This window comes from Leuresthes tenuis, unplaced genomic scaffold, assembly GCF_036924035.1.
Source record: "Leuresthes tenuis unplaced genomic scaffold, fLeuTen1.0.hap1 SCAF_4, whole genome shotgun sequence".
Taxonomy (NCBI): domain Eukaryota; kingdom Metazoa; phylum Chordata; class Actinopteri; order Atheriniformes; family Atherinopsidae; genus Leuresthes; species Leuresthes tenuis.
In genome coordinates this window covers 22,184,978-22,201,780 of record NW_027325358.1, presented here as the reverse complement: position 1 = coordinate 22,201,780, position 16,803 = coordinate 22,184,978, and the positions used below count along the sequence as shown (strand labels likewise).

Here is a 16,803-nt window from a genome sequence, read left to right as displayed (position 1 = left end):
ATCATCACTAGTGAATCAGAATGGATAACATGCCTTCGGCTGGTAAACATGATTTCCAACTGTTGAATAATCTGTGTCTGTATCCCATACAGGCTTCGGCTGAATGTGATTATGCAAAACACTTCAGGCAAAAACATTTCATGATGCAAACTGAAAAGAGACCAAGTGAAACTGTTTATCTACCCCCAACTAATCAGGACTAGATTTAACTCGACAAGACTGAGTGAGCAGAACTGTCCATTTACACTAAACTGAGGCACTGTTATCGGCAGTAATTGTATTTCTGTATATCTCTGCAAGGCAAAAACAAATGAAGAGGAAACAAAAAAAACTAATCATTCTTTTTAGTATCTGTTGCCAACTTGTGAAATCATGTGATTTCCAGCAAGTCAGAAGATCTGCATTAAGCAAACAAACATCTCTAAACCAACAAGGACAGATCAGTCGTTGTCAGTTGCAGTTCGGAGGAGCAGACAGGTAGTTGATGAAGTTAGCAGTGGTCACATGCAGGAGTGACATTGTTGGTAAAACTGAATTTGGACACTTGTAAACAGAGCGACCGTGAGTTTTTAAATGTTTTTCTGCCTTTTTAACTGTAGAAATGTAATTTGTAGCATACAGCATCATGAATAGTGTCATATAAATTAGTATATTTTCACCTCAACCTTTTATGTGAATGTCTGCCAGACTGTTCTTTTGGAAGTGGAGTGTGTGGGTGACTGATCGTGTTGAAAAGGTGTTGATAATGGTGGACATCACTGCTTCACAGGTTGTGCCACAAACTGATCTTGTCTCTGGCTTGGAGCCACAATGATTTTGAAATCTCCCCCCTTTCATCCAATTCCCTTTGCAGATGAGACACCAGGCCATAGTTTGGCTCTTGCTGCAGCTCATTTTGGAGGTAAACCTGATGATTGTGGAATCTGAATATTCTATTTAATACTGCAGGCACAAAGTTGATGCTTTATATACGTTAGTAAAGTAACACGAAGACTCATATCTCAACACCTTTAGACTTAAATAAAATGAGCTCCAATCTGATGTTACATTTTTTTGTTCCTTAGCTTTCCTCATGCACTCATATCCAGATGATACGTGGTTCTACTGTGCAGCTGCCCTGTGGCCCACCAGAAAGTGACTTTGATGGAGCAGTAATGAGCTGGAAATTCAATGGTCTCACTACGTTTCTGTTGTAGATTTAACCTAACTGAGACGCTGCTTTTATACCCAACACTTACACCCTCACTTGTCACCAATTACTATGCTGATTGTAGAATCTTCCCAAACTATGTTTATATTTTGCTAAATTCACAAAAGATGATCAGTGAACACACTGCAAATCAATTCCATGTACTTTTGTGTGTTTGATCAAGGTTCAAACTAATTATGTAAATGATCATATTCAGTATTTACACTAAATCTTTACCTGTGGTTGTTTTGTTTTTGTCATGATTACAGGCAAAAACAGAAGTTATATAGTTGAGTCATCTGGTTCAGCTACAGTTATTAAGAATGGCTTGTACCTCTCCATATCCCCTGTAACTTCCGCCAATGAGGGTGAATATGTGTGTTTGGCAAAGGGGCTCAATGTGGAGTCGATGAGAAGATATAACTTAACAGTTGATGGTGAGACATACTTTTCTCATACTAAACATGCATATGTTGTGTATTTTACTTCAGGTAGATTTGAGTAGATTATAGTTTAAAAAAAAAGTTTCAATCAAAGGAAAAAGAAAAGCGATAAAGAATGAGGATGTCTCCTTTCGCAGAATCATTTCACTACGCAGTTAAGGTGACTGCAGGCACCAATGTGGCCCTTCAGTGCCATTTCCCAGCTTCCGGCCAAGTCAAGGCCAATGCACTGTGGTTCAAAGACACGGGTGCTGGTAAAAGAACAGAGCTGAACATTCAAGATGACCTCACAGATGACAAGAAACTGGAGCTGCTTTATCCAAACGACCAAGATCAGACCATCATGCTCAGACGCGCTACCATGGACGATGCTGGAGTTTACTACTGTGAAACTGCTGAGGGGAAGAGTCTCAGCACCGTTGACCTTATTGTAGAAGGTAAACTTTTCTGATCGAATCAGACTGCGCGATTGTTTAAAGAAGTGCCTTTCTAAAGTGCCACCATCTAATACTACAGAACCAGTGTTAACAAAATGAAGATTTAATTTCCAAATCATATTGAGGTAATGACAAACAGCGCAAAGGTTGAATCAGTCTTACACGCTGATCATTCTTAATTTCGTTTCAGCTGCTCCTGCTCTGCCCCCTCCCTCATGTAAAAAAGTTGATGACGCGTGGGAGACCTGCCAGGAGGAGCACAGCCGCACAGCCGAACCCATACTGCAAGAATCCATAGAAGAGTTTTCCATGAAGGTGTATTCTCACCTCAGAGGAATACATCCCTTTGAAAACCTACTCTTCTCTCCCATCAGCATCAACGGAATTCTCTCCCATTTGTTGTTAGGTAAGAGAGGTTTGGGCAATTTTTATGTATGCAGTTTGTTCTTTAGTTACTTTACTTTTCGGGTTAAAGCAAGCAGTGTTATTCTGCTTATTGTTTTATTATTTATTTATGATTTTTTAAAATTATTATTCACTGGGCAAGAACAAAACAATAACAATGAAGTGCTTGAATCTCTAAAACAAAATGAGGAAGAGCCTTCTGGGACACACAAAAAAACACACAAGTTATTATTAAAGAATAATCACAGTAAGCCCCACTGTTGCACTGTTTCTTTAATGAAAATGAACGTGTGCAGTATTTATCTATTCATTCATTTACCATGCAGCCCATTCATCATTTTTTTAGGCCTATCCCAGACCAAGTTGTGAGTTCAGAAATCTGATCAAAGAGACCCCGAGACATTAACAATTCTCCACTTGAGGCAGTGACTCACTCCCAACCCTGATTGGGCAATCCACCCTTTTTTTTAAAGTATATATGTATTTTTTATTTATCTATTTTTTGGCAAAGAAGCTTAAGATTAGGGAATTTTGATGTTGTCTAGAGATGGAATTATTTGTTAGCATCAAAAACAAGCATTTCTTGAGAAAAAGTTGAAATTTCACAGAAGTTTACATCTACTCGCGTTAAATGTCCAACAATCTTCCAGCCCGCTATGTAACTTTAAAGTACAAATCTCAGTTATGATGCATTTGGTCCTTGTCTTCTACTTTCAGCTGCACGTAATAACACCCGCAGTGCCATCGAGACCGCTGTCTGTGTGCCTCATGACTTCCACTGTATTCACTTCCAAATGAAGCGGCTGAGAGAGAAAATAGTTCAGTCTTTGCAGATGGCTTCTCAGATCTACTATAACACAGGTATTACTGCCACAGGGCACAAATCAAGTTGTCTTTAAAGGGATAAACGGTTTCTTACTACTGTATGTTGCTCATCGGGGTTTCTTTCTCGCCTTCCTCAGAACTGAATCTTAGCAGGTCTTTTATTGACCAGTCCTTTGAGTACTACGAAGCAAAGCCCTCAAAACTGCTTGAAACCAGCGAGGAAAATACACAGATGATAAACAGCTGGGTGGCAAATAAGACCAGAAACAAAATCACACATCTTGTTGACTCTGTGCCGACCGGCACACAGCTGATCCTGCTCAATGCCGTCTCCTTTAGTGGTCAGTAAAGTGTGCCTGCTTGTGTACAGTTGTGTGTACGTGCATTTGGAAATGATCACTCATGAAATGTTTGTGTGTGTGCTTCAGGTCAGTGGAAGGTCAAGTTTAATGAAAAACCTAAGAAAGGACTTTTCACCAAACTGAACGGGGATCTAGTACGTGTCCCTGTCCTCTATCACCAGAAATATTTGGCAACGATTATGTACATTACTGAGCTAAAAGCACAGGTAAGCAACAGCCAGTTTAACCACATATTCACAGAACCTTTCTGCTACCTTGTGTTTACACTGATAGCCTTTACTATTTGTGATGTGGGCCTAAAAAGCACTCATTATAAACGGTCACCTTGTAAAAGTTAGAATCCCACATTAATGTCTCAAAATGAATATCAATTATGAATAAACCTCTTTTTCATGAGGAAAAGTAATGCAGCTGCAGTTGTCTGTTAATAGGAAAACTGCAGTGTGCGAATGTTGTACTGGTGATTGTATCATGTCACCAAAATGTAACACAGTTATCTCAGTGTTTACCCAGTGTGTGTGACAGTTCTGCTCCAGAGTAATGCCTGTTTTTTTTTTTCAAATTTTATTGACAGGTGGCAAAGTTTGATCTCACAGGCGACAGCAGTCTGTACATTATGCTGCCTCACTCCGGAAAAGCGGCTGCCCTGGAGCAGGTGGAGGAGAGAATGACAGACTTCGCTGTCCGTGAAATGATTAAGCAACTGAAAGCTGCATCTCCCCAGGTGGCTGAGGTCACTCTGCCACAAATCAAGCTGGATATGGAGCCAAACATGAACATACTTATGAAGAAATTAGGTTTGTTCATCTTCAACGTCTATTTCTGTCTGTCAAAATTTTGCTCTGCTGCCAGTGTTTTCGGCCTGTGTCCTGCTTTATACACCTAACAGCCACAAAGTACCTCTGTGTGTCTCAATCGGATCATTGATCTGTCTGAATCTGATTCCCCTCTCCCACCTATTAGGTCTGTCATCGCTTTTCGAGGGTGCCACTCTGTGTGGCCTCAACTCAGAGCAGGACGTGGTTCTGGACGAAGCCAAACACAAAGCTTTCCTTGCACTGACAGCACAAGGAGTTGAGGCCGGCGCTGTCACCAGTATGTCGTTCTCCCGCTCCCACCCTTCCTTCTCTGCCCTGCGGCCTTTTATCTTGCTGCTGTGGAGTGAGCAGGCAAACCTGCCGCTCTTTATTGGCAGAGTTATTGAACCTTGAGAGACAGAAAGGGAAAGAGGAAATGTAACAGAGGCAAATGAGCAGGAAGTGAATAGTTAATGAAGGCTGCATTTAAAAAAAGAAATAGTAATGAATGGCGTGGTTCTTACAGTGACAGGTGATTCTTTCAAAAACATATGTTCAGGCTTGGATGTTGAGTGCCTTCAGGCATTATCATGAATAAACACATGGTTAAACAACACTTATGCTGACAGTCTTTTTTGTAGAGTAAAGCATGATGTGTATCACATGTGGTTCAAAGGAGGACAGACAACCACTGAAACAGCTTCATTTTATTTTGTGAAGTAGTTACACAAATCCACCACAAGATGGCAGTCATACTGTAACATAGACAATGACAATAAATACACAGGGACTGCAATCATGACTTCCCACCTCATTACCATGTCAGTCCTCCTGCGTCATTACCACTGATATCAATTTAAGGAAGACAAGTGTCAAAGTCTGTGACAGTAAAGGTTTTGTTTGTTAAAGCAAGAGCCTGCTTGGTAAAGCACAGCAACTGAGCAAAAATACCCTGAATTGTCATCTTCACAAACAAACAGATACACACACTGAATGGATGGCATAGACTGTAAACACATCAGTATCCAGAATGATCAGCAAATGCTGCACTCTGTTATGCAAGCTGATGGTGATTGCTAAACATGCAGCTGTATTGCAGATAAACGATTACATAAGCGAAGCGAGGTCAATAGACAAGAGTCAGAAAAACCTGTGTGACTGTAAACAACAGATCCAGAGACAGAAATAAGTAATCATCTGGCCAGAAATGTGAGCTCCACTTGATCGCTGTCACCCAGCCTGAACACAGAGAAAGTACTGAGCAGTCCCAGAAATGACTTGATCGTGTTGTTTTGGTTTGATTATCTCACTGCTGACGTGCCAGGACTTTTAATGTGCATAGACAAAGCACAGCACACACCCCCCACCACTCCACGCTTTTCTAACCTACTTTTCAAAGTTTTTAAGATCTAACTGAAAATCTCTTTTTGCCTCCCACACTTTTATGATGCCCAAGCCCTTTTAGGATAAACTCTACCGATTACTGTAGGATAGGATACTGGATATATCCATTTTTTCCAGTCAACATTCACAAGGTTGTCAAAGGTCATGGCAGGATATGAGCAGCCAGATCGATTAATCAGTTAGAAAACTCCTGGGGGTCCACTGACTGACTGTTTGTGTGCTTTTGTGAAACTGGAGCTGTTTGATGAGCCAGGGGAGCGCATTTGTTACCTTAGATTTTAGTCTGTGAGAATTCCCTGTCACTTTCTGCCAAATGAGCTGCCACACTTGGTATAATTCTTTTTTACTACCTGAGGTTAAAATATAAGAAGGGGCTTTAATCTGTATGTCTGCATTTTTTCCAGCTGCACAGATTATCTCGGCAGGAAGTCATGTTTTAGACAGACAAGAACGTGGACAAATTTCTTGTCCAGTGGATGAAATATATGCTACTATGACTAATATCTAAAAGGTCAGAAGTAATAGGATAAAGAGAGCTCTCATCAAAGCAGTGACTCCCTCTGATGTTTGATACAAGATTTAGCTACATTTTCATTTACTTCTCCCTTTAGAAGCTCACAGGGAGAACGTGCAGTGGTGGGTTGGGGGAATCTGATTGACTTTGTCAATCAAACAGCTGGACCAATCAAATTCCTGTTCTATAAATGAAAAAGCGTCTGTCATTGCGTTGCCAGAAGAAAAAGTTGCATCATCTGCGTTTCTGCAGGAGCAGAGTTGGAGTCACTGATGTACTGTAAATTCTCTTTAATCCAGATGAAATCTTGTTCACCAATGCTGCAACAAAGTAAAGGTACAAGCAATACATCCAAAAGCAATATCCATTCTGCCTGCCGCGGACACAACTGGAGCCTTTCATCAAGAACTCCAAAAAGAGCAGTCAGATGCTATGTCTTGAGATATATTCCTTTCACAAAGGAGCTCTGTGAATGTCCGGCAAGAGGAGCAAGAGGTGGAAAAAGGCCCAACAGTTTGACCTCCAGCTGGGAGCACTCACACCGCTGAGGCCTGTGATGGTCACAGGGGATTTCTCCATTCACTGAATTTCTCTAGTCCTTCATCAATATTTCTTCACTACTCAATGCTTTCTGAAGTAGAAACTTTGGAAATGGTGGATGAAGAGAATACAGAGAAATACATATTGCACATAGAGAAAATGTAGGCACTCATATTGTCAAACACACATAAACTCTTCACACACACATAAACACTCACACACACTCACATATGCCGACACATTACTGCGTGACACGAAGGTGGTAGAACACCACTGCCACTGCCAGACAACAAAATGACATAACACGAAAAAGATAACGGTACAAATCCACCAAATGGATCATTTTGTGCTTTACATTATAACTTGTGTTGTTTTGCATCAGATCGACAGCCACTAAAATAGAGACCTCTCGCCAACATCCCCACTCCTGGATCAATGTACCACGTTATGAGTCACAAGGGTGTACATGCAGCTGGCCACTTTCACTGAATGACTTGTTCGAGTACCTTAGCCTCAAACCTGTTCATTAAGTGAAAATTTGAATGAGTATGAGCAACTTCCACAATACAGTGAAGTCTAAGCACAGTTTTGTTAGTACTGTTTTGTTACGTCAACACTTTAATGAGGACATCATCACAATTTTGTTCACCTTAAAAAAAAAAAAGTTTTCAGATTACATCTTATCAACATCTTATTAACATCACTAATATTAGTATGAATAAATACTAATACTTTGTGCTGTATTTAGTATCAATAAATAATAGATTTCCTTTTTATACATCATTGTTATTGCATGTTTTATCCTTTGTTCAGATCACTGCTGTTCTTGGACTCATCAACCATTGTTCAGTGAGACAAAAGTGTATGTGCGCATGACTGTGTCGTTGCACGAGTGCCTCGTGCGATCTAGTCCGGCTTGTCGCTGCTGGGGGCTCCTTGCTGTGTGAGCGTATGCCAGTATTCGACTTTCTTCCCTTTGTTTTTGAGACAGTCAAACCAGTGTCTGAGTCTCTGTCCACTTGCATTGATGCCCAGCTCCACTCCGCCTGCAACCAGAGAGGGAGAAGCAGAAACAGTGGGGAGTCAAGAGGTGATGGGAGGTGGTTGGTTTGAGGAAAACTAATTGAAAGCAGAAGAATCAGTGTAGAATCCAGTCACTGAAGAAGAAGATAGCTATACCTTTTAAAGTAAGAATAAGGAACAACAAAACAATATAAAAACACACAATTACACGTTAGAATTTTTCTTCTGTCCTTGGTGAAAAGTAACTTCAGTCAGTTTACTCATGTACAGGACTAGTACGCCATTTTACACTTCCGCTACACTACATGGGAAAGGGAAACATTACTGGGTACTTTCTACTCCGCTAAGTTTGACACAGATGCTGCTTTTACACCAACAGTATAGCAAGTACACCCACAAGAACAAACCAATCATTCTCTTTCCCCATTTCCAGCAGTAGCGTGTTTACCCTCTGTGCTCTAATGTCTAGTTTGCTTAGCCTAGTTTATGCTTCTGCCTCATGTCGTCGGCGTAGCTACGTCGACGTGGAACCCTACGCCGTAGCCTGACGCGCACTTCCACAAATTCCTAAGTACATCCTAAGTCCGCGTTGACGTGGACCACAAGGGCTGTGATTGGTCCGCTCAGAACGGCAGTTGCTTTTTCCGGTCTTTCTTCCAACACCGTCATTTTTAAAGTTCTTGTGGACCAGTAGGTAAACAATGGACCGCCTGCGCTTCAACATTTGCAATATAAGCATTTGTTCTTCAATATTGATGAGCTCCAATTGCTAATACAGCTGCTCCACCTCGGTTGCCATTGTTTTCTGTTGTTAACTGGGACCGGAAGAAAAAGCAAGGATTCGGCTATATGTTCGGCTATAACTCCTGAAACCACACAAACACACAACCACACACCCCTAGCGGCATGCCAATGAATTGCAGATCAACATGTTCCCTCGACGCAGAACTTTGAATGCTCAATGATGGCGTCACGTCGACGGCGTACAATGTTTTCAGACCTGGTTCCTTCCACTGGATAAGCCCATGACAACTGTAACATATATGGATGGCAGTATACTGTAATCTGAGGGCTGTATTGGACCACAATTTCTGATAATGACTGTGTTAAGCACTTAGTAAAAAAAAAAATTCCTCTTTTTGACAATTCCCATTAAATAATGAAAAAAGTTTTGTAATTCTAATTTTGTACAATACTGCAGGCTGTGACTTTTTCTTTGAAGTCCAAAGATCTGTTTGAAACTTTGATCATCAGTTACCCAGAAATGACAAAAATACTGCCTATAATTGCTTATAGGTGAAAGCGTCAGACCCTTCGTGATCCAGCAGAGAGTGCTCTAGTATTAGCTTGACCTAACATATACCCTGGTCACCTCACAGTAAGAAAAGCCTAATGCTGTTCGCCAGGATGCAATGAAAATGGTGGAAACTAGCAAGCAGAGCTGTCCCAATACATCTTATACATTACATCATACATTTATGATAAAATATTTCTCTTTGGTTGTATTTTGAATTAACACTGTAAAAAGGTATGGTAACGAACAGGGGCAAGATCGTTAACTTTGTACAAGTCTTACTCCACAACAACAACACATCTGTATTCAACATCATCTGTCTGGCTGCTAATCCACACTGTCAGTCATAGCAGGTATCTTGCCAGAAGCTTGTAAAATGCCTTCCCATCAAGATAGCGAAGTTTATACACAATGATATGCAGCTTTTTGGTAATGTTTTTCGAGAGGAGTTTACTTGACAGTTATATCCAATGTTCTGAGGAGCTGAGAGGAAGACACACAGCTATCCACCATGAACTAAGAATCCTTTCTAATACGGTGACAACTCAAACACCACATCACTTTTATCTGTAAAGGCTTAATTTTAGCTTCCATCTCTTTAAGATCCTCCTCAAAAAAGGAGGACCTTAAAGAGTCTGCTCAATGAGCTTGTTGGTCAAACTGGCAGGACATGAAAGGAATGCGGCTCATTCTTTAGGTGGCTCAAACAAGCCACTAGAAAGGCTTTATGTGGACGTGTTTAATGGTGATTCTTGTCCAAGAAGAAAACAGACTGAAAACAGGGTCTTATGTAAATTTAATGTGTAGTGTCTTCCATAGGAAAGGTGGATTTTAGTGTGGTCTGTGGGCTTTGCAGCTTTGCTACATTTGACTGTAGATAGACTCAATGAACCTACTTTATACAATTTAAATGTTCACCAGGTGGTTCCAAACTACTCGTCCATCTTTCACAGAATAACACGATAAATTCAGTAGGGTGTCACACAACTAGGGGGTAAATAATCAATCACATCAGCACTTGAACAAATCAATTCTACACCCCTGGTGGCATCACAGAAAGCAAAAAGGCAAAAGACATTTTGTTTCCTTGTGAAAATCTAATTTCAATGAACCAAGCAGCAACTGCGTACTGACACAGACTACATAAATGATGCATGAAGCTATCAGTTGGCAGAAGAGAGGCCTTAAAATGCAATACCACTCGCCGCCACTAGGCAATGGCTCCAAAATATCTGTCTCCAAATGACTCCACTAAAAACCTCTGTCATGAAATGAAATACTGAGTCATTTTTAAAAACAACTTATTACTCATTACCAAGACTCAAACCCTGCGATTGGTGTTGTGCTGATCCTTCTGAGAATAATCTCATAATTCAGTAGGCATCCTGTCATTAAGACTTAGAGAAATCGTCGAGCAGCTACGCTCTTGAGGGCGAAAAAGACGCGCCTTCTCCCAATCAGCTTTCAATAATTACTCGCCAGCTCCACCCTATTAATCAAAAAATGTCCCTCCCAGCTCCAAAAATACCAGCTGGCTGACGGCCGAAGACTAAGCTTGAGACTTCAAACTCTCACTTCACAAGCCAGTGGGTGACAGCACTTAGGTTCTGGCCATGATTTACACAGTCTATGTGTCCAATTTGTCAACACCTTTGAAAATGACATGACAGAAAATCATACACTGTAGCAGTGAGGAAAGTAAGACATTCTAAATAAATTGCTCCGGGAATAGAGAAAGATAAATTAAAGGACTGCTGGGGAATTACAAGAAAGGCATATCTCAACAAATAAAGCTCCATTAAGAATAACATAATCATTCTGAATGCAGAGAATGAATATGGAGAGAAAATGAACTGAATGAGTGATGGAGGTACTGGTGCAGAAGCCCACTGTAGGACAGGGAGATGCAGGAAGCTGTCACACTGAGGTTATTACAAACCCTTCCCTGGGCTGTAACTGCACAGCTGATTAATCACAGAGGTAGACGAAATATTCTGCCAATACTAACTTCTAAAAGTACCTTGAAAAATGACAACTGTGAGCCAACGAGTCTTGGTTGTTGATGCACAACTCAGCTGAGCTTTGCACTGAACTCTGCCTGAGATGTTGCTGCCAGGACGACATGACACCTGTGCAGCCTTTGAGTATTTCATAGCTCGTAGCTTAGAGTCGATCTAAACCTGTTGGGAGTTTCAGTCAGAAAAAAACCTACAATGCTTAGTCACCTTGACTCCCTACCTCCACACTTTCCCTACCACCTCTGAACAGAGATTGATGGCGTGTTCCCCAGACCTGCAGGCTGCTGCTGACAAAAGAATGAACACCTGTTCAGGATCCAGGGCAAGAGGAGATGATACAGATGAGGTCGAGACTGATTCAGAACCTGGTGGGCATGTCTCCACCAACACTTTCACAGTTTAAATCCTGTTCTCTGTCTACTTATTTAACAAGAACATATTCTGCTGCATGTATGTCTATGATGATGCCCAGCTACTTAAGATTGGCCCTGTGTGCATAGGTGAACAAATATGCAGAGATGGAACTCTTTTCTCAAACGTGAATAGTTAGATGACTGTTCCCCTCCTGCATAGTAGCAATATGTGGGAGTAACTACGTGAATGCCTCTGAAGAACAGAAACCCTTAAGAGCTGAACCTTGACACTCGACTTTCTTGAAATAAAATTGTTAAAACACTTACTTTGTTTTGAGAATTCAAAGCAGACAAGACTCAAGTTTCAAGTCTTGACCTATTAGACCCATTAAAGATAAATTAAATACTCTTGTAGAGCAGCTAAGTTTTTTTAATTAAGAGACCACTAACTTCTGATAAGGAGAAGGGCGAGAATAAGGATAAGGAGAAGAGCACTTTCAGCCTCAAACGTTTGTGTGATGTGAGAGTGGAACGTTCTGTCAATAAGATGACAACACTTTACTGAAACCTTTTTCACTCCCTGGGTGTGTTAACATCACATCAGTAGGGTTAAAAAAAATGATCGCGCTTAGAGCTCAAATACATTGTCTATACAACGTGACCTCTGCTGCACCCTGATACATGCCCTTTTCCCTGGTTGCCTTAGTTACAACATAACATATTACCAGAGGATATCCCTTCCTGATTGGTATTAGGCAGTTTAATTACTTGGTTAGGGTTAGAAATCCAAACTATATGGGTAGGGTTGGAAAGCAACCATGGTTAAGGTTAAAAATGTTTATTTTTCCAAATGTGGCTGCCATTTTTACCCTTGACATGCAATCGCTCTAATGACCACTAGAGGTCAACTATTTTTTTTTTTAAACCTGATCATTGGTTCTTATCTGCCTGCAAATGAGTCAAATGATTTGTGTTTGCCATCACACTGCCTGACTTGATTGTACATCGCATTGTTTGCTCTCCATACCATTTCATGTGGTAATGAGAAAAATGATGTGAAATGTAACAAAATAAAATAAAAGCAGCTTTTGATAAAAAAAAATGCAATATTTGACAGCATGTGACTAAGAAATAGTTGGAGCCACACCTGATCTGCCTATTACCTGCCTCAGGTTTAGCACTGATATGGATTTGGCAAATCGGTTTGGTTCCTTCTTCATTCAGACTAAATTTGAACTTGTTTTTAAAGACTTGTGACTCAACTTTCATCAAGAAATTTAAAATTTGTTCTTATTTCTCCAATGTCTCGCTGATTTATTTTGCTGCATGCCTTTCTGTGATATTATACATTTTCTGGTAAGGTGACAAAAAACACTGTAAGCTAAACACACAAAAGAACTATCTTTGGGTCAGGGCTTTCCCTCACTGACTTCCCTGATTAGAGTCCAGACTGATCAGTTTCTCTTCTGTGTATTAACGAAACTTCACTCCTTACTCTATTTAATTATGTATAAGCCTGTTATGCTGCTTGTATTGCTTTCTTTCCGACTGTACATTGGTGCACTGGGATTGCCTTCCTCTTTATCAACTTCTTTTCTCCACTCTTCTTTGTCTTGATGTCATTTTTTCCTTCAGCCCTAATGAATGTAACTGGCAGGCAACTGCGGCTAAACCTTTAATGATAATGGTCATGGGAATAGCTGTTATCTAGACCTATATGTTCTACTGATGGCCTTTTTGGCCTACAGGGCTGTAACTCACTGAGCTTATCTAAACAGCTAGTGTCTCCCTTCAACCCACACACCCTCTATCTCATTCTAACAAGTGCGCGCACACGCATCAGACAAAGTAAAATGCTTTGATCTGAAGGCCTTCAAGCTCACAGGGTGGTAATTCATTCTCACTATGTCTCCCTGCTGGTTCTCCATCACTCCTTAAGCTCCCATGTGCTTCATCGCCTTGATATACACACCAGGCCACAGCAAAGCTGTTCAGCAGTCTGATTAAGCTGCAGCCATCTGATGTGCCAAATTTATGAAGGATATGCATCCAGAGAGACACATCCTCCTTTTTGATTTCTCCTCTCCATTTCCTGCTCCACTCAAACTCTTCTTTGCCCGCTCAGTCATTCCCCTCAAGCATCATAATTACCCCTCATATGTCCGCTTTTTTCCACTCTTCTCTCCACCCACTCGACCTGGTTTTTTATGTTTTCTGCAGTTACTCAGCTTTCATTTGAACACATTTATATTCTTTGCTGCTGCTTCTCCTCTCCTCCACATCCTACCTATGAAGTCGTTGCTCATTCCCAAGTCGTAGTCCCACACAGAGATCTCCAGGGTTTTCTTTGCCAGCAGGTCCAAGGATACTTCATATGAAAACTCCTGTGCAGGTGGTATACACAGGAGCATATTCATATCAGTCATTAACTGAGATGGCAACTGTTCAAGTGGTTTTCGCTCCAAACTTAAGATAATTTTGGACTGGGTAGAGAAATCAAACAAGTCAGGTGTATCGTGGTTATTAGGGATCAAGAAACAAGGATTACCTCATTGAATTCTGGATTGAGAGTCTTTTTCTTCACTGAGGTCTTGTACTTTGACTTTTTCCCCATATCTGGCTGTAAGATGCTGAGAAAGAGAGAAAGTGATAAATGAATTAATTTAGTAGAAACCTGAAAGCAGTTCCAGACATAAGATGATTTTCAATATGTGAAAACAGAAACATCTTAACTGGAGATACACCGATTGCGAAATTTGGACCTTTACCAAAACTGATGGCAAAAATAACCATACTGCCGGAAGCTATGAGCAGATAAAAAAATGTTCTCTGTCATTTACTTTCCCATTAATTCCAGATAAAAAAATGAGATATGCTTTATAGTAAACAGTTTTGGAGTACTTCTTCACACCATTTTTGAACAGGTACAATTTTTTAATGCAAATGCATGAAATGTTCTATTGTCCCATTCAAATTATCTGCTCCGTTATTGCACTTTTTCACCTTAAGCTAAGTTCTACAAAACATACAAAACACTTAATTTCTAATAGATCTGTTTACCTACAAACTTACAAACCAGCCTGCCACCATGAGCAATTTAGGATTGAATATTTTGCCCCAGGGCAGTCCACATAGACATCTGAGCCACATTTTGATTAATGCCAGCATTTGTGGTCATACATGTGACTAGCTATTAACAGAAGACAAATAGGAATAATCTGTGAGAGGTTTGTACAATGAAAGCTTAAAGTCCTGATAGGTTTCAAACAGGGTTACAACTTTAATGTTTCTGAGATCGAAGTAATCAATGTGTGACTTTTTCTTTTATATTTTTCCCCACTGTGGCAATGAATTTTGCTGAAAATCAGACTCAAGAGAAGACAAAAAGTTTGCAAAATTCTTTTCTGAGATAACTGTGACCCAGAAGTCTATTTAACAAAGGCAGGGGACAGCGAAAGAGGGAAACAGAGAGACTGTAGACCACAGCAAGATCATAATCATGCAGAGGTTGCAAGAGTATACGCTCCAGTGAAGAGGCAACAGAAGGATTGCCGAAGGGCTTTAGGAGTCGTCATCAGCATAATTTTCAAGTCAAAATTCAGTCGGTGAGATATTTCACTCTTTCAGCTTCTCCCCCGCCAGTGACGAATCCCGACCTGACAGCTGATGCATGATATGGGCTTGAGGACTGTCACTGAAGAGCCAGAATCAGAACAAGTGAAAGATGGAGGAAGTGAGGTGGAGAAGAAATCGGAAGAGGAGGAGGGTGACATGATAAAGACCAATGTGGCCAAAATAAAGTGTTGAGCCACTTTATGTTGAATATCTTCAACTTGAAAGATTTTTATTATCAGCTAAAAAGCAATATCCTGAAGAACCAATGCTGCTATGGACAAGAAACATATACTTTCATCAGAAAATAAATCTCTTTTTATAGTTGATAAGGATACAGATTTTATGAGTTTACTTTGTAAAAACGAACTAGTAATAAGCTGCTCCACACCAACTGTTGAAGGAACTATTTGTTTTCTGAGCCATTAAATGTTTCCAGGTAATTTAAAAGACCCTCTTCCCTGAAACCAACTGCCTGCTGAGGCTGAGTGGGACATTAGCTGAGTTTAAATGCTGTGCAATATAAATATTCCTATCATGATAGCCCAGTCAGAATACAAAGCCTTATGTGACTGCTTCATTCAGAAAAAGCTGACACCATCAGCCTGGATTTTTATGAAATTAAGAGAGGTGGTATAAACCTTATGAAACCTACTACATCAGTGGGAACAAAATGTAATGTTATTTTAATATCAATGTTAAAACATTTGACATGGGCAATACATTTAAACAGTGATGCATTAGGATGTGACCAATGTTACGCATGTTGCACTTTTAGCTTGGTTGAGCTACACCATGTAATACAAAAGGGCTATTGGATGATGGGTGAAGCTTCTTCAAGAACCAAAAATGCCACCGAATTGCTTTCAAGCTCTTCAGGTTGCCAAACAATGTCTCGTCTCCAGTCAGATGCTCACATTTAGTCACAGCTGAATGTTTATAGCATCTTAAAAGGTCATTGTCACTATGAGCTGCGTAATCAGCATTTACCTTCAAGATGCCTGACACTTATACAATGGTCTGACTGCCGCTTCAACAAACACAAAAGAAAACTTGAAGAAAAGGAGCAATCGATTGAGAAAGCCGGCCAAACAAAGCATCTATTTGACCGGAAATATGAAAAGATGAGGTGAAAGCCGCCGGGACATCTCAATCCGAACCTCAATGCCAAATCACACCTTACACATGGCACTGAGCACAGCTCAGCCTGGAGAATTTTAATATCCAGAGTTAGGAAAACATTATTTGACAGCAGCCTTCTTGATTATGTCGGCATAAATACAAATACAGGCTGTACAGCAGAAACCAAACTGTGCCCCAATTACTTTAGAAAATTTGAAGAGTAATTCATAACACAGAAGGCTGGTCCACAGAGATATTGGAGGATTAACCCCCCAGTTTTATTTTGAAACTGTTTTCTTGGGAAAAACAGATGCTCACTTCACTACAAAACAGCAGCAAACTAACCAATGATGTATTTATGTGCTGTGCCTCCACCATTGTAGTTCACCAGCTTGCACTGGCTGATAAGGTGAATGTTCGCTGCCACTGACAGAGTCTAGATATTTGTAATGAGGCAAAGTGTTT

At 40.4% G+C, this 16,803-nt stretch overlaps 2 protein-coding genes across 5 annotated transcripts in view; one reads left to right on the top strand and one right to left on the bottom strand.

Annotated features, from left to right (window-relative positions):
• Positions 1-442: 442 nt before the first annotated feature.
• On the top strand, positions 443-5,074 carry serping1 (serpin peptidase inhibitor, clade G (C1 inhibitor), member 1). 4 transcript variants are annotated; one of them, XM_072385096.1, is made up of 11 exons: positions 443-561; positions 854-901; positions 1,065-1,173; positions 1,459-1,626; positions 1,770-2,069; positions 2,260-2,475; positions 3,192-3,335; positions 3,437-3,640; positions 3,728-3,867; positions 4,236-4,458; positions 4,625-5,074. In XM_072385096.1, the coding sequence occupies exons 2-11, from the start codon at positions 854-856 to the stop codon at positions 4,870-4,872; spliced, it is 1,800 nt and encodes a 599-aa protein (XP_072241197.1). In that variant the 5' UTR covers positions 443-561; the 3' UTR covers positions 4,873-5,074. The 4 variants fall into 4 exon arrangements, with proteins under 4 accessions (XP_072241197.1, XP_072241196.1, XP_072241195.1 ...); XM_072385095.1 differs by lacking the exon at positions 443-561 and adding an exon at positions 688-736; XM_072385094.1 differs by lacking the exon at positions 443-561 and adding an exon at positions 688-748.
• Positions 5,075-5,121: 47 nt separating this feature from the next.
• The window catches only part of doc2g (double C2-like domains, gamma), a 34,526-nt gene continuing 22,844 nt past the window's right edge, over positions 5,122-16,803 (bottom strand). Inside the window, exons 9-11 of the mRNA XM_072385097.1 lie at positions 14,153-14,234; positions 13,892-13,988; positions 5,122-7,962 (exon numbers count right to left, since the gene is read on the bottom strand). Coding sequence (XP_072241198.1) covers positions 7,823-7,962; positions 13,892-13,988; positions 14,153-14,234 — 319 coding nt within the window. The 3' untranslated portion in view covers positions 5,122-7,822. The remainder of the gene's footprint in view (positions 7,963-13,891; positions 13,989-14,152; positions 14,235-16,803) is intronic.